The 27,465-nt window shown below is 45.5% G+C and overlaps 1 protein-coding gene across 1 annotated transcript in view; it reads right to left on the bottom strand.

Moving 5' to 3' along the window:
• Window positions 1–27,465, bottom strand: part of FAM189A1 (family with sequence similarity 189 member A1) — a 431,767-nt gene that overhangs the window by 13,167 nt on the left and 391,135 nt on the right. The window contains exons 6-8 of the mRNA XM_026648452.1: window positions 20,631–20,791; window positions 19,778–19,913; window positions 1,945–2,020 (exon numbers count right to left, since the gene is read on the bottom strand). Coding sequence (XP_026504237.1) covers window positions 1,945–2,020; window positions 19,778–19,913; window positions 20,631–20,791 — 373 coding nt within the window. The remainder of the gene's footprint in view (window positions 1–1,944; window positions 2,021–19,777; window positions 19,914–20,630; window positions 20,792–27,465) is intronic.

The raw sequence follows: 27,465 nt of genomic DNA on the forward strand, positions 1-27,465 counted from the left end.
GCCGTGTTGGTCACAGGATATTAGAGAGACAAGGTGGGTAAGGTAATATCTTTTATGGGACCAACTTCTCCCGGTGAGAGAGAAAAGTTTTCAAGCTAACGCAGAGTTCCTGAAGGAGAGCTCTGTGTAAGCTCAAAAGCTTCTTCTCTCACCAACAGCAGCTGGTCCAATAAAAGATATCACCTCACCCACCTTGTCTCTTTCTCAATATATAAAGGAATACATTCCTGTGGTTGGAGGCAGAGCCTCTTTTGAAATGAGAATATACATGAAAATGTTGGATTTATATTCACTGTATGTATTCTGTCATGTTAGTAATACCAACATTTAATAAAAATGTAACGAAGAGTTACATTTTTAAAAGAGGCACATATACTTTTACATCCCCCCATTATGTGTCAAAGAAAGAGTATGCATTTTTAAAATGTCTACATAATAAATACATATGCACAGAGCTACAAAATGTTTATGACTGAATCCCTGATTCTTAACTCATCTACAGCATCACATATTATTTCAATACAAAACAGAAAGGAGACACATTCTGCTCATCATAGTGATCCAATAAATTCAGTTTTGATAAAACAAATTAAATATCTGCTATGAGTATATAAGAAAACTCTTTGTAAACAGCACCTCCTTAATAATAAAAACTGGTCACCTTGAATTGTCAACATCACACTTCACTGCACAAAGATGTCAAATGTGTTTTTTTTTAAGAATATTTAGTGCTAGTGAAAAGTGAGGAATTGACCACTCTGGAGACTGAAGCCTTCTAGTCATCCACAACAGACACATCATGGGAAGTACCCAATTCCCAACACTGATTTGTCAGCATACACTGACACTATTTTGGAAGATAATAGAAAATAGTTCAGTCCTCAGACCTGTTAAAACTTTAGCTTCTCTTCTGAGCTTGTCAGCAAGGGTGCCAAGAGGTAATACGTACAGGGTGTTAATGTTGGCTATGATATGGACACGTATCTGCTGGGGATTAGACTGAGACCATCACCTCATTTCATATACACCACTGAACAGCCACCAGGTAGTAACACGTTCTGGACATTGAGCTGAATTTAAGACATTGCCCTAGAGGTGAATACCTCTCAATGTCAATCAGACCTGTTACAGAAAGGCTGCCCTGATAAACTTGGTTACAAGAATGAGCTGGCCCTGTGCTGCTGCTGCTCAGGATCCCTATTCAAGAGATCTGCCTTCAGAAAAGAGAGCTCAGGTTCATTCCTGGTCTTCTGGAGACTATGTACATTACACAGCTGACATACTGCAGAGCAGCAGTAGAGAAGAGCGATGTGAGTGTACCTCTCCAAAGGCAGCCACTGTTGCTTATTAATATTATTTATAGAGTGCCACAGGAATGCATGGTGCTTTAAAGACAACTAAAAGCCTCAAGAAAGCTTCCAATCAAAGTAAGCTCTCCACAGAGCTTTGGAGAAGAAAACTGGCTTTCTTCTGTGCCTGTTTTACCATTCTAGCAATATCGGTTTGTGAAGAAGGAAAGTAGTGAGTGACTGGGACAAAAGTGTTTCTTATTATGACCAAGATGGGACCAAATCCCTCCTCTTCAAGGTAGAAAAGAACGAATAAGAGGAAACAGCCCACTTTAACGCCTGGTCTACACTTAAAAGTTAGGTTGACATAGCTACATGCTCAAGGGTGTGAAAAATTCACACTCCTGAATGACATAGTTAAGCCAACCTAACCCCCAGTGTAGACATGGTTAGACCGAGGGAAGAATTCCATCAACCTAGCTACCGCCGCTCAGGGAGATGGATTACACACATGGATGGACAAACTCCTTCTCTCACTCTAGGCCCTATGTCAGTATAGCTGCAGCAATGTAGCTGTGCCACTGTAGCACCCATAGGATAGACATGGCCTTAGTGACAACTGCATGCTCCCAAAATAAACAAACAGTAAAATCACCTTGTGTGCTAAAGCCGGCTGTCATGTTTCTCTCACCCAAACTGGATTCAGTCACTTGCTGAGCTGTACCGGTGATCTGTACAGAAAGTGTATAATAAATAGTGTGTTAGCCTGCAGATAGCATTACCCAGAAATACAGGGCTGAAACATACTGTCATGGATCTAAAGGATATGACTGGTAATGTGAAAAAGCTATCCTACAAGTTGCTATTCAAATCAAAACGTATTCATAGACATAGTAATTTACTATGTCTTTGGATCAGCAGCAGATGCAGAGCAAATGAACATGCCTAAAGCAATTGCTGGATTTTCCAGAATCTATAAAATAAATTATCTTGGGTTCAGAGGCATTTAGGGCTGCAGGCTAACGTTACAAAGCATAATGACTGCGGTGCTTAAAATTAATGCTCCTATCTTCTTAGCATATGTGCAACATGCCTCAGGTGGCACATGACCAGGATTCATCTCTGAATTTGATCCGCTGGTTGGATCATTAGCTTCCCTGCCCAGTACTGATGGGGAGTGCAATGTGAACTGATCCATACCCCCCAATGCTCCTATTACCAACAGTCTTTCTGTAGTGGTCTATATATCACTCTATTCCAGAGGTGGGCAAACTACGGCCTGCAGGACCATCCTGCCTTGCCCTTGAGCTCCCGGCCATGGAGGCTAGCCCCCGGCCCTTCCCCCGCTATGCCCCCGCAGCCACACAGCCGCGTGGGGAGACCTCTGAGCAGCAGAGCTGCACGCTCCTGCCGAGCAGAGTGGCAGAGTGTCTAGCTCCGGCCGGGCGGCGCGGCTGCCAGACATGCTGCTCTGAGCGGCATGGTAAGGGGGCCGGGGGGTTGGATAAGGGATGGGGGATCCCAGGGGGCAGTCAGGGGATAGGGAACGGGGGGGTTGGATAAGTGTGGGAGTCCTGGGGGGCCTGTCAGGGGGCGGGGGTGTGGATAGGGGTCGGGGCAGTCAGGGGACTGGAGCAGGGGGGTTGGATGGGGGGGTGGGGTCCCGGGGGCAGTTGGGGCGGGGGGTCCCAGGAGGGGGCGGTTAGGGGACAAGGAGCAAGGGGGGTTGGATGGGTCAGGGGTCATGAGGGGGGCAGTCAGATGGCGGGAAGTGGGAGGGGACCAGGCTGTTTGGGGAGGCACAGCCTTCCCTACCCGGCCCTCCATACAGTTTTGAAACCCCAATGTGGCCTTTGGGCCAAAAAGTTTGCCCACCCCTGCTCTATTCCCACCACGTGGCCATGGGAAAAAAGTGCAGGGTGGAACCAGCAGAGACTACAGCTGGTAGAAGCAGGTGCAGAAACAGCCAAAGTGCACACAGAGAACTTTCTGCAGTTTTGACTGGACTTCCTCTGCCCCCTGCTGATTGGCTGCTTGCTCCAACCCTCTTCTACCACCCTCACAGTCTCTTCACCTCAGCTTCACGCCACACGTTCTCCACATACCCTCTTTTCCCCTGCCTGTTATCCTCACCCTTCTTCCCTTCAGCAGGCACTCCTTTCACTTTTCTTTCCATGTACCTTATCCTCTCCTAACTAATCATGGAACTATCATGCTATATGCTGCCATCACATTGTTCATGCTGCTTTCCCCCACCCTCTATCTGTCTTTTTTAGACTGTGAGCTCTTTGGGGCAGTCACGGCCTGAGTTTGTACAGAACCCAGCACAATGGGGCCCTGTTCTTGATTGGCCCCTAGGCTCTCCCATAATAAACATTAATAATATTCTTCACTTTCGGTCCGTGAACAACTAGAGTAGAACAGCTTTTGGGTTTACTTTGCAGAAGTACCTACATTTAAGTATTGAATGTAGTAATCTCTAAAATGCTATAGGGTTCTTGTAGACAGATGGTGCTCTATAAGAGTAGGGCATTATTATTATTTATAGAAGTAGACTCATTACAGTTGCCAACAATTTGCAAGGGTGGATTATTATTAGCAAATGGTTCCTTCTGCCGGAAGGAAATTCAAGGATGATTCACCCCCACCCCAAATTATTCACTGATGCAGCACAGTTTGTGGTTTTGAAAAGTTCTTCAAAGCCTTTCCCCCATCATTTTAAAACATCTTAATATATTTTTTCTCCTTGAAATGCAGTTACAAATTTCACTTTATATATAGATGATAAAAATCAGCTGATGGGTTTCTGTAAATCACAAAGCCTCCTAAGGAATGATAAAAAAATTTTTTTCTGAAAAAAATAGAGATGGGTGTGTAGGGGAGGAGAGTTTGCAAAACAAAATACAGATAAATGCCTGATTTATTTCTCATGAAGGGAGAAGAGTTAGCATTAAAAAGCTATCAACTTGATTAAGGTTAGATACAACATTCATAACTCCAGATTCATGTGAATTCCTGTTGGAGATTTCTCTGCAAAATCACTAAGAGGGAGCAGAGCTCAAAGACAGCATGCTAAAGGGGAAGAATTTAAAAAATCTAGACAAGTCTTTAAGAACCTGATTCAAACACTACTGAAGTAAATGGGCTTTAAACCAGGCCCTTAACCTTGTTTTTAATCCCTCCCATCAGATTTTTAGCAGTTCTTTGGGAACCTGCTATTGGAAAAGAATACGTGGTAATTATAAATAAAACAAGAGTACCAAACTATACCCTAAGGCCTGGTCTACACTAGGAGGTTATGTTGAATTTAGCAGCGTTAAATCGAATTAACCCTGCACCCGTCCACACAACGAAGCTATTTAGTTTGACATAGAGGTCTCTTTAAATCGATTTCTGTACTCCTTCCCGACGAGGGGAGTAGCGCTAAATTCGACATGGACATGTCGAATTTGGGTAGGTGTGGATGGAATTCGCCGCTAATAGCTCCGGGAGCTATCCCACAGTGCACCACTCTGTTGACGCTCTGGACAGCAGTCCGAGCTCGGATGCTCTGACCAGCCACACAGGAAATGCCCCGGGAAAATTTGAATTCCTTTTCCTGTCTGGCCAGTTTGAATCTCACTTCCTGTTTGGACATTGTGGCGAGCTCAGCAGCACTGGCAACGATGCAGAGCTCTCCAGCAGAGGTGACCATGCAATCGCAGAATAGAAAGAGGGCCCCAACATGGACTGATCGGGAAGTCTTGGATCTGATCGCTGTGTGGGGCGATCAGTCCGTGCTTTCGGAGCTGCGATCGAAAAAACGGAATGCGAAGATCTACGAGAAGATCTCCAAAGCCATGACGGAGAGAGGATACAGCCGGGATGCAACGCAGTGCCGCATGAAAATCAAGGACCTGAGACAGGCTACCAGAAGACCAAAGCGGCAAACGGACGCTCCGGATCCCAGCCCCAGACATGCCGTTTCTACGAGGCACTGCATTGCATTCTAGGTGCGGCCGCCACCACTACCCCACCACTGACCGTGGACTCTGACGATGGGGTATTGTCAACGGCCGCTTCCTCGGAGATGTTCGCGGATGGGGAAGATGAGGAAGGAGATGAGGAGGACGAGGCAGTCGACAGCGCTTACAACGCTGATTTCCCCGACAGCCAGGATCTCTTCATCACCCTCATGGAGATCCCCTCCCAACCCTCCCAAGGCGTTAACTGTGACCCTGAATCAGGGGAAGGATCAGTCGGTAAGTGTTTTAAACATGTAAACATTTATTTTGAACAGAACAGGAATGGAATATTAACAATGTGTTTTTCATGATTACTTTGCCCTAGGCGCTTAACTTTTTAGTCCTTGCCAGTTCAACTACTGCAAAAGTATCTCAAAATGTCCGGTTTTTCATGATTAGTTTGCCCTAGGTGCTCTACTTTTTAGTCCTTGCCAGTGCAGCTACTGGAAGATTAGGTCAATATGTCCGGGGATAGAGCTGAAATCCTCCTGGGACATCTCCACGAAGCTCTCCTGGAGGTAATTTGAAAGCCTTTGCATCAGGTTCCTGGGGAGAGCGGCCTTATTGCATCCTCCATGGTAGGAAACTTTTCCGCGCCAGGCTAGCAGCAAGTACTCTGGGATCAGTGCCTCGCACAGCATGGCCGCATACGGCCCTGGTTTTTGCTGGCATTCACGCAGCATGCGGTCTTTCTCAGTGTCCGAAATCCTCATCAGAGTGATATCACTCATGGTGACCTGCTTTAAATTAGGGGAATGTTAGTATTGGGACTGATTGCCTGTTCCTTTACATAACTGTAACCAGCGGTTTACAGCCATGCGGTGGAGGCGGGACAGGGGCAGCATACAGGGATCTTTCCTGGGGACAGCCACGAGGGGGGTGGGACAGGGGCAGAGTTCATGCTGGCCGGATTGCCGGCAGCAGGAACTGGCCAACGCTAGGGGCATTGCTTTGAACGTGAAAGGAGGGCACTGCTATAAATTAAGCTTTTAGCAGCCAAAAGTCTATGGTTTACCATGTCCGCCTGCTACCCGAATTCCGCTGTCCTGCCCCGCTCGTGTGATCTGTACTCCAAGACCCCAGGCACTGAATGGGAAGGCCGAAAATTCGACCTTGTCCTGAGTGCGCATGTGATAGGTGCTGTGCATGGTCTTGTTCACAGAGAAAGACTATGTTCATTGTTCACAAAAATGTATCTTTGTGAGGAATTCACTCCCTTTTTCCCATCCCACAGCTGCGAGTGTCTCCCAACCTACCCCGGCATCCCCCTCCCAGAGGCTGGCGCAGATTAGGCGCCGAAAGAGAAGGACACGGGACGAGATGTTCTCCGAACTTATGGGCTGCTCCCGAGCCCAGGCGGCACAGCAGACCCAGTGGAGGGAGAACATGTCGCAATACCATCCATCACACAGCGAACGGGAGGACAGGTGGCGGCAGGAAGACCAGCAGGCGACTCAAACGCTGCTTGGACTAATGAGGGAGCAAACGGACACGCTCCGGTGCCTTGTAGACGTTCTGCAGGACCGGAGGCAGGAGGACAGAGCCCCGCTGCAGTGTATCTCTAACCGCCCTCCCCCGCCACAAAGTCCCATCCCCCCCTCACCCAAAGTCCCAAGGAGGAGGGGCGGCAGGGGCCGTGAAAACAGTCACTCCACCCCTGCAGACTGCTCAAGTACCAGACGGCTCTCATTCCCAAAGTTTTGATAAGTCCTTTCCTTCACTCCAAAAGCACCTCACCCAAGCCCCCGTCCCAGTGTCATCCCCTACCTGTGCAGTTGTTAATAAAAAATACGTTTCTTTTAATTACTGTTTCCATCAGGTTCTTTTAGAGGAGAGTGTGTTTGAAGGGGGGAAAGGGGGTTGGGAATTGGAGAGGACAGTCACCTTTACCAGGGTACAGACACGGGGGCAGGTTCAGCAGCAGGTCACACACACATTGCAGTCACTAGGCACCCTGGTCAGTCTGGGAGGTGGTTTTCATGTTCTGTGTGTGGGGGCTATGTGAGTTTGTGGCGGGGGAGGCCGGTTACAGATCTTATGCAGCGGTCCTTAGCCTGGATGACAGAGCCACGCAGCAGGAGATCTGTAACCGTCCTCCCCCGCCACAAAGTCACATAGCCCCCACACACAGAGTCCCGAAAAGGAGGGGTGGCAGGCTCCGTTGAAACAACCAGTCCACCACTGCGGACCGCTCTAGGAGCAGGAGCCTGTCATTCCTCGAGTTTAGAAGCGTCCTTTCCATCACTACACCCACTCCCCACCACAGTCTGCGTCCCAGTTTCAACCCTTTACCACGAAACCCTTAATAAAGAAAACGGTGTTAATGAACAAAGTTCCATTTATTTTATTTTTAAAGGTGTGTTGGAAGAGGGGAAACGGGGTAAAGGGGGTATGTAACTGGAGAGGATAGTCAACATTAACTGGGTAAAGAAACGGGGGCAGGTTCAGCTTCTCTTTAAACAAACTTAATAGTCACAGGTTACCCTGCTCACTGTGGAACCTAGCTTTCAAAGCCTCCCGGATGCACAGCGCGTCCTGCTGGGCTCTTCTAATCGCCTGGCTGTCTGGCTGGGCGTAATCAGCAGCCAGGCGATGTGCCTCAACCTCCCACCCTGCCATAAACGTCTCCCCCTTGCTCTCACAGAGATTGTGGAGCACACAGCAAGCTGCAATAACAATGGGGATATTGGTTTCGCTGAGATCAGAGCAAGTCAGTAAGCTTCTCCATCTCCCCTTGAGATGTCCAAAAGCACACTCCACCACCATTCTGCACTTGCTCAGCCGGTCGTTGAAGAGTTCTTTTTCACTGTCCAGGGCGCCTGTATAGGGCTTCATGAGCCAGGGCATTAGCGGGTAGGCTGGGTCCCCAAGGATCACTATAGGCATCTCCACATCCCCAACAGTTATTTTATGGTCCGGGAAGTAAATACCTTCCTGCAGCCGTCTAAACAGACCAGAGTTCCTGAAAACATGAGCGTCATGAACCTTGCCCGGCCATCCGACGTTGATGTTGGTAAAACGTCCCCTATGGTCCACCAGTGCTTGCAGCACCATTGAAAAGTAGCCCTTTCGGTTAATGTACTGGCTGGCCTGGTGCTCCGGTCCCGGGATAGGGATGTGAGTTCCATCTATAGCCCCACTGCAGTTTGGGAATCCCATCGCGGCGAAGCCATCTATGATGACCTGCACGTTTCCCAGGGTCACTACCTTTGAGAGCAGTAGCTCAATGATTGCGTTGGCTACTTGCATCACAGTAACCCCCACGGTAGATTTGCCCACGCCAAAGTGGTTCGCGACTGACTGGTAGCTGTCTGGCGTTGCAAGCTTCCAGAGGGCTATGGCCACTCGCTTCTGGACAGTCAGGGCTGCTCGCATCCGGGTGTCCTTGCGCTTCAGGGCAGGGGACAGCAACTCACAAAGTTCCAGGAAAGTTCCCTTACGCATGCGAAAGTTTCGCAGCCACTGTGATTCATCCCAGACCTGCAGCACTATGCGGTCCCACCAGTCCGTGCTTGTTTCCCGGGCCCAGAATCGCCGTTCCACAGCATCAACATGACCCATTGCCACCATGATATCCATGGCGCGGGGTCCCGTGCTTTGCGAGAGGTCTGTGCCACTCTCAGACTTAATGTCCTCACCGCGCTGCCGTAGCCTCCTCACCCGATTTCTCAGCATCTGCCTCTGAAAAAGGTGGATGATAAGGTGCGAGGTGTTGACAACGGCCATAACTGCAGCGATGGTCGCAGCGGGCTCCATGCTCGCAGTGCTGTGGCATCCGCGCTGTCACTCACCAGAAAAGTGCATGAACTGATTGCCCGCCGGCGCTTTCAGGGAGGGAGGGCGGAAGTGACGGTTGGATGACGACAGTTACCCAAAACCACCCTCGACACATTTTTTTCCCCAGCAGGCATTGGGGGCTCGACCCAGAATTCCAATGGGCAGCGGGGACTGCGGGAACTGTGGGATAGCTGCCCACAGTGCACCGCTTCCAATGTCAACGCTTGCCCCGTTAGTGTGGACTCACAAAGTCGAATTACTGTCCTTAGTGTGGATACACACTTTCGACTTTGTAATATCGCTTCCACTAATTGGATTTAAGTAAAATCGAACTACTCTCGTAGTGTAGACATACCCTTGGACAAGGTCAGTATAGCATGAGAAGTTATGTCATCTTTAGCAGAACACATCACGTCTGCTTCTGTATGGCCACATTTAACTAGCAGACGTTCATTGCAATAGATGACAGAGCCTAGAAATAATCATCAATCACCTCTATGCAAGCTCTGGTGTCGAGGGCTGAATTTGTATCTGGCTGTCTATAAAATTGAATGTAACATCACTACACTAAAGCCATTAAGAAAAGAGCTCTAAGTGTTTGTGAATGTAACTATCTACATAAAAAATGGTATCAGAAAGATTCCCCATGCAGATACAGCTTCTGTGATGCAGTACTGCAGAGCAGGCCAATATTTAAAGTAATAGGGTCTTGTTGTGAAATGATTTACTGACAAAGTTTTATCCTTAAAGAATCTTTCTTCACTATATATGAACAAGCCTGTTACTTAACTTGTACAGTAGCTGGAGTTCTTTGAGATATGTATTCCTCAAGGTGCATATGCGCTCTATGCACCTGAGACTGAATGATTTTTCGTTAGCAATGTCCTTTGGTCCGCACCTACACCCTTCTCCTCCTCATGCTCCAAACCAAAGATATGAGGGAGTGGGAGATGGACTAGCTGCCTCTGTAGTTCCTTTTCTACCATGAATTCCTTGTATAGTAACAAGCTAAATAACCAGACTTTCAGTGAGGGTCCATCTGCGTATTCCATTTGAGGTGACTCACAATCAGTGTTCATTGAGGATGATGGTGTGAGGAGCTCTGCTGTATCACAGACCAAAGGACTGTTCTTCTGAAGGATGCGTCTGTTATAGAAGCTTGTACCAGGATGTAACTCTTCATAGAGGTATGAACAGAGCCCCACGCTGCCACTCTATAATAACATCTCAAAGTGAAGGTATCTCTGAGAGGAGATTGCTTCTCCTCTCATACATTTGGCAAAAGAGACAAATACTTAAGAACATTTCCTAAAAGGTTTTGTTCTCTGTAGGTAAAAGGCCAAGGCTTGTCCAACATCCAAAGAGTGGAGATTCCCATCCTCTCTGGTAGCATGGGGATTCTGGTGGAAGACAGGTAAAATGAATGACCTGGGTCAGATGGAATTCCAAGATTAGTTTCGGAATGAATTTAGGATGTAACCTCAAGGATGTAACCTTATCCTTATGGTTGACCATATAGGGAGGGACTGCCATAAGGGCGCCAGCTCATCTACTCTTCTGGCTGAGATGATTGCAACCAGAAAGGCAACCTTCATGGATAGATGAGCAAAGAAACATGGAAGCTAAAGGTTTGAAGGGGGAATTTGTTAGTGTGGCTAAAACTAGCTCAAGGTTCCATATTGGATAGGTTTCATTACTGGAGGAAAGGTTCTGATAAGTCCCTTTGAAAACCTTACTGTAATCAGATAGGCGAAGATTGTATGGTTGTCCATTGAAAGGGAAAAGGCTCTAATAACTGCCAAGTGTACTCACAAGGAGGTGAGACAACTGTGACATTTTCAGAGACAGGAGTTAGTTCAGAATATTAGGGATCTCTGAATACTCTAGGGCCAGCTGATGATGTTGACACCATGCAAAGAACCTCTCCCATCTTGCTGTATAGCCTTTTCTTGTGGAGTCTTTTCTGCTATTGCTAATGATGGATTGTACAGCCTCCATGCATGATCTTTTTAAGTTTGGCATCCATCCAAATATGAAGCTGCTAGATGGAGAGATGCTGGTTTGCAATGGAGGATCTTGCCCCTGTCTTGGGTTAACATGTCTGGCAGGAGCTGAATGTAGATGCAAGGAGAATCATAGTGAACTAAAACTGCCTTGGCCACATGGGGGCCACTAGGATCACCAACACTTTGTCCTGTTTGATCTTCCTCTGAACTCAAGGCAAGAGGGGAATGGATGGAAATACATAAATTAGTGGTTCTGAATATTGTACTAGAAATGCTTCCCATCTGGAGCTGTGTCCTCAGACCGTTTGAGGAGGCTGGACATTTCCTGTTTTTGTGAGATGCAAAGAGATCCCATGATGGGAATTCCTGTTGTTGAAAGATGTTCTATACCACCAAGTCGTTAAGTTCCCATTTGTGGTCTTTGGAGAAGTGTCCTCTGACGCAGTCTGCCAGAGCATTTTGCACCCCTGGAAGATGCACTGCTCAAAGGGTGATATGGTGGCAGAGATATGGCAGAAATTATTTGCAAGCCTCATGCACTGTATTCAATTTTGAATTCCTGATAGGTCCAGATAGCTCCCGAACCTCACAGGGAGGAGTCTGTAATTAGTTTTTTCGTGGGTCAGGGTGTGTGTGCAAAGGGAACTCCAACACACTGACTTCATGTTTTCCTACCAGGCGAGTGACATCAGGACCCCATGGGGGAGCGAAACTGACTTGCCAAGAGTAAGCTTTCATGGCACATAGATTGTCTATAACTATGCTTGTAGACTGGGATTCTCAAACTTCATTGCATCGCGACCCTTCAAATTGAGAGCTGGAAAAGAGTTGCCTTTGTTTAGAGAGGGGATTAGAGAGACCAGGGCAATCATTCTGAAGCATAAGAGGCAGATTAAGTCATTCAGCTGTCAGATATAGTATGATCCTCCAGCCTCCTTTCTTCTTGTGGATGAGGAAATATCTTAAGTAAAATCCTCTTCCCGTGTACTGGGGTGTTACCAGCTCTATGGCTCCCAGATGGAGCAGAGTGTCTATTTCCTGGGTAAACATCCTCTCGTGAGAGGGTCCCTGAATAGGGACTCTGTCGTATATCCATCATCTATTCAGGGGTGATGATTTCCAGAACACACGTGTCTGATGTTATATGGTGCCATGCTGGAAAAAAAGTAAGCTAGGCAGCTAATAAAAAGTTAATACCAAGCTCAGGTGGCCTTGGTAGGAGGACTCAAAGGTCCCATCAAAAGTCATCAGTTAGTAATGACTCTCAGTTATTACTGGACTGGCTGGATTCACGCTAGTGACTGTAATGTACATTCTGTGGCTGCTTGATTTGGACTTTGACTTTAACAGACCTTGTGCAGTGGCAGTACGCAGCACACGTTCTGTTCCTCAATCTGTAAGCTAAAGAGCCAGGGAGCTACAGGTGTTGTATGCTCTCAGCAGTTTCTGTGTTTTCAGTGAACTAACGTTTCTTTAGCACAAGGGACACTACAGTGACCTTGAGGGGAAAGGGTCCATTATCCCCTCACCTATTTCCTACACCACAGCTCCTACTTATTTTTAAGCTAAATTTCAGGCTTAAAAGAAACATAAAAAACCCTATTTTGACAGTAAAACAAAAGAGCTGACCAAAACCTACTTTTCATTCACTCGATTCCTTTCTCTGAAAGGAGACAGCACCAACACAAACACAGGGCCTATTCTGGAAACCCTGTATGAATATGATTAAGGGTACATCTACACCAGGTTTCCCCAAACTTTTTACCTTGCGTCCCCAGCTGTGGTTGGGAGCTGGGACCAGATGTGGAGCTGGAGTTGCAGCCAGGCTGAGAGCCAGGGGCCGAAGCCGGGACCACAGCTGGGGGCAGGAATGTGGCCAAGAATGGGGCCGGAACTGGGAGCAGAGCCGTGCTGGGGCAGGACTGGAGCTGCGGCTGGGCCGGGAGCCAGGGGCTGAGACTGGGGCTGCAGCTTGGGGTGGGGCCAGAAGTTGGGGCCAGAGCAGAGCTGGGGGCAGAGCAGGGCTGGTTGGTGCTCCCTGGAACCCTTGGGGGCTGGCCCGGACCCCACTGCGCCTCCGTGCCCCCCTAGGGGGGCATGCCCGACAGTTTGGGGATCACTGGTCTACACTTAAAACGCTACAGCTGCAAACCTGTGCCGGTGTAGCTCTTCAGTGTAGACACCATCTATGCTGATGAGAGGGTCCCTTCCATCAGCATAGTTAATCCACCTCGCCAAGAGGTGGTAGTTAGTTCAACAGAAGAATTCCTCCACTGACCTAACACTGCCTACATCGGAGATTAGGTTTGCTTACCTACAACACTCAGGGGTGCGGACTTTTCACACCTGAGTGACGTAGTTAAGCCAACTTAATTTTCCAGTGTAGACCAATCAATCAAGCTAACTATCTTCTTGCCTGCCGAATCAGACGTAAGATATTTCCTACCAATGCTCATCTCCAGTAATGCCAGACGTATCTTGTACATTGTGGCATTTAGTCTGAATGGAACATACCGAGAACACAGCCTGGAATCCTCAAATTTTTCAGTAATAGCAAGAAGGTGAAATGTTTTCACCTGTGCAGTGGCTCAGTTGCTAACACTGAGACACTACCACCTCCTCCAGGGAGTGGATTATGCAGGGAGAATTTGGAGGTAACACTTTCTCCAGGGTAAGGGTGAAGATTACATCCTTCGTTCTCAACCCTTTAGGGTTTATTCTGGGGGTACAAGATCAACTTCAAAGTGAGTCACTTGCTTTCTCAGACTTAGAAGCACCACATGGACCAAGAACTCCTTTAGCACATTCCTAAGAAATGGGGCTGAGTGAATAAGATAGTGTGCTTGGAAACATAGGGCTCTTTCACTGAAAATTGGTAAGAAAAGGTTCCTGTTATAAATGAAAAGACAAGACCTTTCAGCTTAACCTCTGGGCTCCTGGCTGTAATGCAGGGCCGGCTCTGGCTTTTTTGCCGCCCTAGGCGGCACCGGCCGCCCTCCCCGCCCCCCGCATTGCGGCAGGGGAGGGTGCTGAGCCCGGCCGCGGGCCCGCAATCCCCGACCGGCCGGAGTGCCGGGAGCAGGGCAGAGAGCCCGGCTGGGGCTCTCCACTCTCCCCGGCGGCCAGAGCGCTGGGGGGGAGGGCGGTGAGCCCGGCCACGGCTCTCCGCTCTCCCCGACCGGCTGGAGCGCCGCGGGGAGGGCGGCGAGCCCAGTCGCGGCCCCGCTCTCGGGCCGGAGCGCCCCGCTGCGCCGCCCCCCTCCAGGCGCCACCCCAAGCACATGCTTGGTGGGCTGGTGCCTGGAGCCGGCCCTGCTGTAATGTGCAGACTCGTTACATTGTTGTATAGCTTTCTTTAAATGTAATATTTGGCCTTCCTAGTGGCGGTACTTTGCTGGCAGACTGGAAATCAAATTGAGGAATAGATAGGGCATTTTTCCACTTTACACGTGGGTTTTACAACATTCCCTTCTCTTAATACCAACAGAGTACCCTGAGCATCCTCTCTATTTACAGAAAAGATGGCAATATCTTTAATCTCTACATAAAAATATCAACTGCCTGAGGCTTCAGCTGCTCAATGGCATCCAAAAAAGTGGAAAGATGCATGGAGAGCTTTTAATCACTTGAGGAAGCCTAGATATATATATATATAGAGAGAGTTAAAATCACTTAGAGTTCTCAGATTTTCTCTCATGGAGCACCTTTTCAACATTCAGACTCCATTTTACTAGAATTAAATCCATTTAAGTCTGTCTGGTCAGCGTATTCACAATTTGCATTTCCTTCACCCTCTCTTTCTCCATTTATCAGAATAATTGCTGAAATGTAATTTATATGCAGTTTACACTAATAAGTGGAATTGATTAACCTTCTGTTTGCTTGGGGGAAGGGAAGCCATGTTTTAACAGTAACAATCCCTTAATGTTTAGTCAGGTCAAAGCTCTTGCTCACCAGTGGGAGGGAGTGCAGGTGGTACTGGCACAGATTCTCTTATCCACCCTGCACCCTGGTAATAGATTTCATGAATATGAATACCCTCAGGAACACTGGTTGCATTAAAAGATAGTCACCAAGCTATTAGGATTCAAAGAATAGCTAAACCAGGGCTTAAATTCAGCTGGAGCTGTCCGGAGCAGAGCTCTGGTAAATATTTTCAAAGCCCGAGCCCCTGTGCGCCCCATGGGGCTGAAGCTCCTAGCCTCGGGGCTCTGGGAAATACTATATGAGAATTTAAGCCATGAGCAAAACCATGCTTTCCGCAACCCTGCACAGCCTATAAATTAGTAAAGCTTACAAGACATTTACTGGTATAATTCATCCAGAGACTGGGTCTTTCTATTCTTGTCTTCTGTCATACTCTAGCAGATATCAACCCTGGAAAAGTAGTGCGAAAAGCACTGTTTTCAAGGCAGTACAACAAGTTGCAGTATGGATGACAACTGCAAATTGTATTTAGAAGCAACCACTGCTACTAGCACGGACATTTTCTGTTCCTATCCAGGAAATAGCTATGTCTAATTTGATATAATTTGATAAAATTCTAAAGACCTTAAGCCACATAAAAACAAACAAAAAAAAGATGCCTGATGCTCAGTAAGAGGCTTAATAATTATTATTGCTTAATGGCTCCCAGCAGCACTTCTGTAGCTAAAGCTCTGCCATTATTTCCGTTGGAAAGTCTGACTTTGAGGAGTTTACAAATCTGGTCAATTCAATTCATACCGTGCTGCAACCTGATGCATATTATATGAGAGTGTGTAGCACAGGGGTCGGCAACCTTTCAGAAGTGGTGTGCCGAGTCTTCATTTATTCACTCTAATTTAAGGTTTCGCGTGCCGGTAATACATTTTAACGTTTTTTAGAAGGTCTCTCTCTATAAGTCTATATATAATATAACTGAACTACTGTTGTATGTAAAGTAAACAAGGTTTTCAAAATGTTTAAGAAGCGTCATTTAAAATTAAATTAAAATGCTGATCTTAAGGCACCGGCCTGCTCAGCTCGCTGTGGGCCTGGGGTTCCATTCACCTAGGCCGACAGCGGGCTGAGCGGGGCCTGCGGCCGGAACCCTGGCTGGCAAGGGGCCAACAGCCAGAACCCCAGGTTGGCAGCGGGCTGAGCGGGGCCGGCAGCTGGGACCCCAGCTGGCAAAGGGCCGGCAGCCGGAACCCCAGGCTGGCAGTCAGAACCCCAGACTGGCAGCCAGAACCCCAGATTGGCAGCGGGCTGAGCGGGGCCAGGGGCCGGGACCCCAGACCGGCGGCGGGCTAAGCGGGGCCAGCACCCCAGACCATCAGCAGGCCGAGCGGCTCAGCCTGCTGCCAGTCTGGGGTTCCGTCTGCTGGCTCCTGCCAGCCAGGGTCCCAGCTGCCGGCCCCACTCAGCCCGCTGCCAACCTGCTGCTCAGGGTGGGGGGTGGGGATGTGGGGGGTGCAAGAGTCAGGGCATGGGGTGTGGGGGGCTGGGTATATGTGGGGAGTGCAGGAGTCAGGGCAGAGGGTGTGGGGGGCAGGGTATGTGTGGAGGGTGCAGGAGTCAGGGCAGAGGGCTGGGGGCATGTGAGGGGGTGCAGGAGTCAGGGCATGGGGTGTGGGGGGGCTGGGTATGTGTGGAGGGTGCAAGAGTCAGGGATGGGGTCATGGGGGGGATGCAGGGAGCTGGGGTGCAAGGGGGGTGCAGGGGTCAGGGCAGAGGGCTGGGGGGGTGGGCTGGGATCAGGGGGGTGCTCCCAGCCCCCTGCCCTGAGCAGCTCATGGCAGGGGGCTGGAGGGATACACCCCGCTCCTACCCCCCTTCCCCAAGGCCCCGCTTCTTCCCCCCTTCCCCGCCTCCTTACTGGTCTGAGCAGCGAGGGCGGTGGGGCTGCTCTTCTCCCCTCCCTCGCAAGGGCCATCGGCGGCAGGGAGGGAGAGGAGGCGGGGCTCCATGCAGCACGCTGGGGGGAAGAGGCGGGAGAAGGAGAAGCTTGGCTGCCGGTGGAGCCTGCTGTACAGCAGCAGCCGGCAGGAGCAAGCTTGCTTCTGCCCCCTGCCCCCACCAGAGAGAGCGGTAGGCGGGGGGCGGAGAAGAGCGGGCTGGATCGGGCAGGATTTTTAATGGCACACTGCTGCCTGCCGGCGTCCGGCTCAGCCCGCTGCTGGGGTTCGGCATTTTCACCAGTCATTTACATTACACTTGAGACCAGAACCAACACTGGGACCCAGGTGCCCAGAGGTGAATGGATGATGCACTGACACTGACCCAACTGTCACAGATTTATGGACAATGCATCTGCTTAGGAGGGCTTTTGGGGAGGCCTGACATAATAGGGTGGAGTATTATTTTGCTGCTTTAGGTTACTGGCTCGTTAAGTTAATTATTTTTGTTGTCCATGAGTGCCATGTGCTGGTGGGGTGACTGTTCCTGTGTAAATTGTGATCCTGACTAATAGACAGAGCACCCAGAATGGTGGACAGGCATATTTTTGTGTTTAAATATAAATAAATAAATAGCCATTTATATAACCTTCTAGCATACCACATACAAATTCTCACCTGAAATATGTTTTTTTTAAACCAGATATGATTTTAATTGCTTTTGCCTTTTTTTAAATTTAGAGATAAGACACAAATATAAAAACATTACAAACACGCTAAGGCTTTCAGATTCCTTTACAATCAATGCTGTAAAGAAAACACGGCAGAATTTCAGTAGATAACATTTTAGAAATGAGCTAATTGGGACTCTAAAATTTTGCTGTTCAGTAGCAATTTTCATTGACTCATTTCTATTACTGAAGAATAAATCAAAGAGACAAGGGGGCAAGTACCTTTGATTGGACCAACTTCTGTTGGCGAGAGAGACAAGTTTCGAGTTTACACAGATCAGAGGCAAACAATGTTTGGCCTGTTGCTACCTTCTGCCAGGTATAAGTAGACTAAAAGTGAGAAAAACAAAGACTTAGCAGAATCTGCTTTGTGAGTTAAGAAGGTTGGAATGTCTGATGTGTCTCATTAAGCCTAACTGCACATCTCTTGAGCATCCACCATTGCTGCTTTCTTTGGACACTTTGTAAATTGTCAGCAATTTTCCCCCTGTGGTGGTGGGTCATGTATTTATATTTTAATCTAATGTTTCTTAATATGTTGCTTTCCCTGGGGCAGAGCGACCACAAGTTATTTCTTGTATATTCTGAGTGAATGTGAAGGACTCTAGTAACACATAGTATAGATAGGTGCTATGTTAACCAGCTATATGCACCTAGCTCTGCAAATGTTTACCTCAACCCTGACAAGCAGTAGCTAGGATGTTAAATTCCTCAGACTTCCTTGAGTTTCTACTGAAATTTGAAGAAAATCAAAGATCCCAGAAGCAAGTAAAAAAGAGAAATTGAGACTGTTATATAGGGTGGCAGTTTATCAGCATGATCACCAAGCACCCCTCACATATCACTGCTTAATTTGGCATTAACTGTGTCCCCCATGTGCACCATAATTCTGTAACTGATTGTCTGAATGGATTTTGAGTCGTATGGTATGAAAAAATGTAGAAAAAAACAACTGAAAAATATAAATGAGATATACTGGACCTTTTGTTAAAGCTCATAATGTAATAGCATCAAAAAGTATAAGCAACAGCAAAATTACAAACAAATGTAGATTCTGCTCATTGCTTTGTTACAGAAACACGTCCCTATTTCTTATAGTTCAATATATAGCTGTGTATGGTTCCTTATCACTTAATGTAATCACTAGATGCAGGTCAGTTCCCAGTATTCTGGGGCCAGCTTGGTTTCTGTTCCTGGAAGGCTATATGTTAGAACTGGTAGAGAGTAAATTTTGACACTGGGCATAAGCCTTTCTGTCAAGATTTGGGCAAGTCATTATAAGAAAATCTATGCCAGCTCTTTTCCAGAAGATAGTTTGAGATCCAATGCCAACTACAAAGCACTTTTTTTTAATTCATCTAGGTTAATATATAGTCTTTTGCAGGAATTTCTCCTAACTGTTAATGGAATTTTATATAGAAATTTGTATTAATTTAAGCTCAGACCACAGGACATGTTAAAATTTTTATGTCCCATGAGTTGCATTTCTAATACACACACAGATGGTATCATCACATTTTGTACCAAACAAAATTACCTTCTTGGTTATCAAATCTCCTACCTACGCACAGTAAATTAAAGAAAAGTAAGGTAATCCCCCTGTTGTAGGCACTAGACTACTTTGAATAAAGGAAAACTGCTTCCTACTTGAGGATTCTTCTTCCCAAAAGGGCCCAAGCAGCCCAATCTCACTTCAGAACGTCATTCTCCATCCACACCTAAAAAAAAATTCCTTGCTTCAATGGCTCAAATCTCTTCTCCTAGGTTTTCTTCAGTGATGGTCCAATGTTCTGTGACTATTTTTGTGATTTTTTTAAAATGAATGACCTCAACTGAAATGCTATGTCTTATATAAACATTTGTCCAAGCATGCAACCAGAATTTAGGAGGATGCAGACTTATAGGTGAAGGTCACAAGCTACTACTGGGAAAGGAAAACACCCATTTAAGTTAAAGACAATGGACCGGAAATGATCAGTTTAGAGAATGCAAAAGTGCTCACAATGCAAACATGTTTATCACTGTGTCCTTCAGGTACTCTTAACTCCTAAATTCTTTAGTAAGAGAATGGCCAAGGAGAATTCATCCCTATTTCCTTTGATCTTTTCTTACCTGACTAGCAGGGGTCTGTCCAATCACAGCTTCATAAGGAGGGGGCAGCTCCGTTGGATACAGCATTCCTGGGCTGTTAATAGTGACCTCATATAAAGCACTGAAGGGGGAATGAGGAAAGTCCAAATGGAGACCTCTGTTAAAGAAAATAAATGTTTAATTATCATTTCACTGCACTGGATTTACCTGGATTTACCTGGAGAACTAATGCCATCTTCCACCATGATGTAGTTAGCAGATGCATGCCTCTGAATTTGTGACCGAACCCATCACAAAGCAGTCCATGCGAATGCTTGTTCTCACTTTCAGGTGACATTTTAAATAAGAAGCAGGCAACAGCATCTCCCGTAAATGTATACAAACTTGTTTGTCTTAGCGATTGGCTGAACAAAAGTAGGACTGAGCGGACTTGTAGGCTCTAAAGTTTTACATAGTTTTGCTTTGAGTGCAGTTATGTAACAAAAAAAAATCTACATTTGTAAGTTACACTTTCACAGTAAAGAGATTGCACTACAGTACTTGTAGGAGGTGAACTGAAAAATACTATTTCTTTTGTTTATCATTTTTACAGTGGAAATATTTGTAATAAAAAATAATAATATAAAGTGAACACTGTACACTTCGTATTCTGTGTTGTAATAGAAATCAATATATTTGAAAATGTAGAAAAACAGCCACAGTATTTAATAAATTTCAATTGGTATTCTATTGTTTAACAGTGCAATTAATTTTTTAATTTTTCCAATTGGCCTGGAGCAGCGAACCAGTGGATATAATTCATTTCCCCCTGAAGTAGTCTCAATCTGTGGCCCAAAGCTATGAAGGAATAACGTTAATTTTCAGGGACAATTACCTCTGTGCTTCCATCACAGGTGCGCAGGTATATTCAGGTGGGTAATAGGGTGGTGGTGGTATTGGAGGTATGAACTCATCGAAGTCCAGGGTCTGATGCAGAATAGTTCCATGGGGAGTCATACAGTCCGGGTTGGTGGAATGTGACCTCTGTGGCAGAAACTGAAAATAAATAAAGAAGGTAAGGTTTCTTCAGATGGTGTGGTAGAAATGACAAAAATAATAAGAACACAGATTCTGCCATTCTTATTCTCACTGAGTTGTACCTTATTCCACAAGTAGCATTACTGCAATCAATTGGTCTGCTTCAGGGAGTAGAGTACTACTCAGTATGAGTGAGGGCAGTAGAATCTGGCCCAAAATTAGGATGAGGAAATTCATAGAATCATAGAATATTAGGGTTGGAAGAAACCTCAGGAGGTCATCTAGTTCAATCCCCTGCTCAAAGCAGGACCAATACCAATTAAATCATCCCAGCCAAGACTTTGTCAAGCTGGGCCTTAAAAACCTCTAAGGATGGAGATTCCACCACCTCCCTAGGTAACCCATTCCAGTGCTTCACCACCCTCCTAGTGAAATAGTGTTTCCCAATATCCAACCTAGACCTCCCCCACTGCAACTTGAGAACATTGCTTCTTGTTCTGTCATCTGCCACCACTGAGAACAGCCTAGCTCCATCCTCTTTGGAACCCCCCCTTCAGGTAGTTGAAGGCTGCTATCAAATCCCCCCTCACTCTTCTCTTGTAAAGTAATTTTCTTTGCTAAATCATTAAATGATTAATGGTATAACCTGTTCAGAAATAATGAACACTTGGTTATACCTATTAAAATAACTATTTGCACATTCTCACTGCCAATTTGGAATGCATCATATGAAAAATCAGGTGCTACATGCTAAATATGTATTTTTTAAAAAAGAAAAAGAAATGACAAGTGTCCCACAAACCCATGTTTCATTACATGAGAATTCAACCTAATTTGTATTTGTTTTTATAAAGTAAATGTTCTCAATATTAATATATTTTTATAGTTGGTGTGGTATAGAAATTGCTATGTTTTAATATGGTATACAGTTTTAAAATACTGTAATCCTGTGAATAAAAAGAAAAGAAAAAGGACCTTCCCCTACACGTACACATTCCCACACCTAAAAACTAGGGCTGTCAAGCAATTGAAAAACTTAATCGCGATTAATTGCACTGTTAAACAATAATAGAATACCATTTATTTAAATATTTTTGGATGTTTTCTACATTTTCAAATATATTGATTTCAATTACAACACAGATACAAAGTGTACAGTGCTCACTTTATTTTTTATTACAAGTATTTGCACTGTAAAAAAACAAAAGAAATAGTATTTTTCAATTCACTTACTACAAGTACTGTAGTGCAATCTCTTTAGCATGAAAGTTGAACTTACAAATGTAGAATTATGTACAGAAAATAACTGCACTGAAAAATAAAACAATGTAAAACTTTAGAGCCTGCAAGTCCATTCAGTCTTACTTCTTGTTCAGCCAATCACTCAGACAAACAAGTTTGTTTACATTTGCAAGAGATAATGCTGCCCGCTTCTTGTTTACAGTGTCACCTGAAAATGAGAACGGGCATTCTCATAGGACTGTTGTAGCTGGCATCACTAGATATTTACGTGCCAGATGCGCTAAAGATATATGGCAGAATGTGGGTAAAACAGAGCAGGGGACATACAATTCTCCCCCAAGGAGTTCAATCACGTATTTAATTAACACATTATTTTTTTAACGAGCATCATCAGCATGGAAGCATGTCCTCTGGAATGGTGGCCAAAGCATGAAGGGGCAAGGAACGTTTAGCATATCTGGCACGTAAATACCTTGCAATGCCGGCTACAAAAGTGCCATGCAAATACCTGTTCTCACTTTCTGGTGACATTGTAAATAAGAGGAGGGCAGCATTATCACCCTCTCAGGGCCGGCTCTAGGATTTTTGCCGCCCCAAGCAAAAACAATTTTGGCCGCCCCCCCCCCCGTTTTTTAATTACCCCACCCCCGGCCCCACCTCAACTCCTCCCCTTCCCCAAATCCCCAGCCCTGCCTCCTCCCCCCAGGCTCTCAAGCCTAGGAGGGAGGGAGGGAGGGGGAGCAGCGGCGCGCGAATCGGCTGTTTCGCGCGCCGTGGCTGCTCGGGATCTTCCCCTCCCTCCCAGGTTTGAGAGCCTGGGAGGGAGTGGGAAACTCCGAGTGGCCGTGGCGCGGGCGCCGCTTCTCCCCCTCCCTCGGAGTCTCTTAAGCCTGGGAGGGAGGGCGAGTAGCGGCGCGCGAATCAGCTGTTTTGCGCGCAAGCGGCAGCAGTGGAGGTGAGCTAGGGCGGTCGGGGCACATTTTTAGGGGCAGCATTCTGGCGCCGGCCGTGCCGCCCCTAAAAATGTGCCGTCCCAAGCACCAGCTTGTTTTGCTGGTGCCTAGAGCCGGCCCTGCACCCTCCTATAAGTGTAAACAAAACTTGTTTGTCTAAGCAATTGGCTGAACAAGAAATAGGACAGAGTGGACCTGTAGGCTCTGAAGTTTTACATTGTTTTGTTTTTGAGTGTAGCTATGTAACAAAAAAATCTACATTTGTAAATTGCACTTTCACGACAAAGAGATTGCACTACAGTACTTGTATGAGATTAACTGAAAAATACTATTTCTTTTGTTTGTCATTTTTACAGTGCACATATTTGTAATAAAAACAATATACACCGTGATTTCAATTACAACAGAGAATACAATATATATGAAAATGTAGAAAAATGTCCAAAATATGTAATCAATTTTAATTAGTATTCTATTGTTTAACAGTGCAATTAAAACTGCCATTAAATCGACAACCCTACTAAAAACAAAAAATACAACTGTACCAAACTCTAAACAGTAACAGTGACTGAGACGTATAAATCAAGGGCCTGAAGCTGATCAGGCTCTAACGCAGCAATAGTATCAAAAAGCACACTCAGTGATATAGAAAAACAGTAACCTAATGAGCCTGTTAGCAGGTTTAAATGACAGTGTGATACTATGGGGACTGTTCTGAAGATCAAATGAAACCTGGCCTTTGTGACCCTGTTTTATATGTGCTGCATGGGGAGAAGCACACCAATAGCCAATCAAAACACACAGAGGCATTCTTTCATCTTCTGTTGAGTCTCTGCTGTCATATTATTTTTGTAGGATTGGTAGACGATTGGGTCTTTAGCTCACCTTTTGAAACAATTGAGCGAAGAAAATTTGCTGAAGGCACACTTCTGCTTTATACTAGAACAAGTGAATACATCTGTTTGTACTGTTGTCTCATTGCATTATTACGATTTTTACAAAATTTCCACGGACACAGATTAAAGAAGCAGTCATATAACAGGAAAACAAAAATGTTTATGTTTAGAAGACCTAGCAAATGACTTTCATTTTTAGCTTGGCAGGGGTTCTAACTTTCTGGGAAAAACTCATCTCAGATGTAAATCTGATTTTACATTACACCAGCAATTAATTTGGCTCCTTGTGTCTAGAAGGTTAAAGTAATCAATGTTCCATGAAACACTCTATGTATAAGATGTCTCAAAGGTGACAGTCTCAATGATGTAATACAATGGAGGGTCAGGGAGCCAGGTCTCCTTTGTTTGTGGGAAACTAACAATTAGAGGCTTACTAATTAGCTGTCAAGTTATACTTTCCAAGATGTCTACTAAGTAATTAGCCTCCCATGCTCCAGATTCTGCTACCACCCGTCAATCTACTCCTTTCAGTCAGTGTGTTCTACTGATGCTACTAGAACAAGAGGAGCACTCTCATAGTTACATATTACCTCTGGCCTGACGCCCACTAGCTCTTCCCAGGTTGAACCTAGGAACAAAACGTATACTAAAACCTTAACGATGCTAGCCTAGGCAAGAAGTGGTGGGTTGAGTGGGGTGTCAGTAGTCGGCCAGGTGTAGTCTCTGACAGATGTACAGGGAGAAATTGTCACAGGGAGCACACTGCAGCAGGACAATCTGTCTCTCTCAGACAGACATGGAGTTAACTGGGCTGAGAGGAGTTTGCAAGAAAAGATTAAGGTATAGGTAAGGGGAAATATACATCTAGCCCTGTTATTTTATATGCTTGCTCTTATTCATAGATTTATAGTTTCCAAGGCCAAAAGGACCATTGTGATCATCTTCTAGTCTGACCTCTGGTATAACACAGACCACATAACGCCACCAAAACAATTCCCTTTCAACTACAGAATATCTTTAAAACAAAATCCAATCTTGATTTAAAAATTGCCAGTGACTGAAAATCCACCATAACCCTTAGTAAGTTGTTCCAATGGTTATTTACACTGACTTGAAAACTTACTCCTTATTTCCAGTCTGAATTTGTCTAGCTTCAACCCGCAGCCACTGGATCTTGTTCGTACCTTTTTCTGCTAGACTGAATATCCCTTTATCAAATATTTGTTTCTCATTTAGATACTTATAAACTGATCAAGTCACCCCTTAACCTTCTCTTTGTTAAACTAAATAGATTGAGCTCCTTGAGTTTATCACTATAAGGCATAATTTCCAATTCTTCAATCATCCTCATGGCTCTTCTATGAACCCGTTACAATTTATCAACATCCTTCTTGAATTACAAACGCCTTACAGAAGTTTAAGCATATTATATCAACATTATTTCCTTTAGCAATCAAACTTGTAATCTCATCAAAAGAAGATATCAAGTTAGTTTGACCGGATCTATTTTTCATAAACCCATTTTGATTGTCATTAATTATATTACCTTCTTTAATTCTTTATTAATCATGTCCGTATCAGCCGCTGCGGAGAGCCCAGAGCCCTTTAAATCCCGGCCCCAGCCCGGCAAGGCTCAGGGCTCCCCGCAGCTGCAGGAGCCCCGAGCCCTTTAAATCCCAGCTGGAGCTGCGGTGGGGATTGAAAGAGCCTGGAGCTCCACGGTGGCCGGAGCCCCGGGCCCTTTAATTTGCCTGTGAGCCCCGAGGGCTCCCAGCCACCTCTGCAGCTGGGAGCCCCGGGTTGATTTAAAGGCCCTGGGGCTCCCAGCCACAGCCGGTGCCCCAGGACCTTTAAATCTTGAGAGGCCCCGCCTCTTCCAGATGAGGCCACGCCGCCCTCAGAACTCCGGCAAGTTCTGTAAGTTACTTTCACCCCTGCTCTAACCTTAGTAGCTGCTGTTTAACATCCTCATGAGTTACTAATGGAATGGAAGGCATGTCGTCTTTATCATAATCTGAAATGACTACATGAGCAGGCTTTTTTCCAAATATAGAACAGAAAAATATTTAATGAAAACATCTGCCTTGTCTGCATTATTATTGATAATTCTACCATTTCCATCTAGTAATGGACCAAAATAATTGTTAGGATTATTTTTGTTTTTTATGCAATCTTAAAAGCCTTCTTCTTATTGTCCTTAAGGGAAATCTCTATGGTCAGCAAAGGTGTGTCCCTTTGCTTCTATCATCAATTTTGTACAATTAATCATTATCCCCCTTCTTCTATTTGTTATAATATATTTTAATTATAAATAAAAATTATTCCAAATAATATATAAATAAATATTGGAATATATAATTAAAATAATTATATTTAATTATAAATAATACATAATTATTTGGAATTCCTCCTGGTATTCTTCTCTCTGCTGACCACAGCCTGCCTATCGTAGTCTGTCTCCAGCCATTAAGAAAGCTTCTTGTCTCTGTGTTCCTCTCTCTCCAATTCCTTGGTGGCCAGTTTCATTCTTCCATGAACCTAAGGTACGGATGTTTCCTGAACCTGGCTGTCCATTGCAAATCACAACCACGATTCCATTGCTGTCCATCTGGAATCAAACACAGAGCTGGACCTGGAAGGAAAGCCTCTCACACTCCCTCTCTGAATTCCCTCCAAAATTCTCCTGTTAGCTGCCTCTGTTCACGACTCTGAGTGCATAAGGCTTTTGGGTGAATGAATAAATAATACTTTGTTTTCAAGAAGCCTTGTTTGAATCACTTTAATCAGCCAACATCACAGGCTCCCAGAGTAAAAGAGCTCACTGTCATCAAACCCAGTTAACACAGCTGGTAACGAGGGGGGCTACACTCCAGAGATCCTGTCTACAAATGTTTGGACTGCATGATTCCACCCAGAGAGAGGTGCAGGAAGCCAGGCCTCTGAGAGGTGTACTCGAGAGGGACTAACAGGGGTCCAAACCACAGATTGCCTGGTTACTGTGACAGACAGCAGCTGAACTAGTACTCAACAGTTTAGTGGCAAGTGCAGACAGGGCAAGCTCCATTCAGCACCATTTCAGAAACCCTGAAGCAGCTTCCTAAGAAACCCTTTTGAGGTTTGAACCAATGCTGAGAGCAGGTATCAGCAATGGATAAAGGTGAACAGTTGTAGACAAGGACAAACTGCGATCAGCACCATTTCAGCAAGCGTGGTTAAAATCTCACACAATCTTATAGCTGAAGTCAATGTTAATGGCAAATACTCTGAATTTATTGGCCTCGAGAGAAACATGACATGGCTGCTTATGTCACTGCTCTTATTTGTAATAGTGATTGAAACTTTATCACAATAAAAGAGAAGAAAATACAATACCTTAGTAATAAATGCAGGCAGCCCAGAGAACCAAGTTGTTTAGCATATGGGCAATCCCTTGTTGATGTTTGTTTATTCCCTTACCTTTGTGCTTCATATTATGAAAGACATGAAACTCAGAGAAGTTTCAAAGTCTACAGGAATTGTGCTTCTAAGTCAACTAGATGTTTTTGAAAATCCCACCCAATTTATCCCTAATCCAAAATATTAGATTTCATTGGGCAAAAAA

Source organism: Terrapene carolina, unplaced genomic scaffold (assembly GCF_002925995.2).
Source record: "Terrapene carolina triunguis isolate 2854851 unplaced genomic scaffold, T_m_triunguis-2.0 Scaffold67, whole genome shotgun sequence".
Taxonomy (NCBI): Eukaryota; Metazoa; Chordata; order Testudines; family Emydidae; genus Terrapene; species Terrapene triunguis.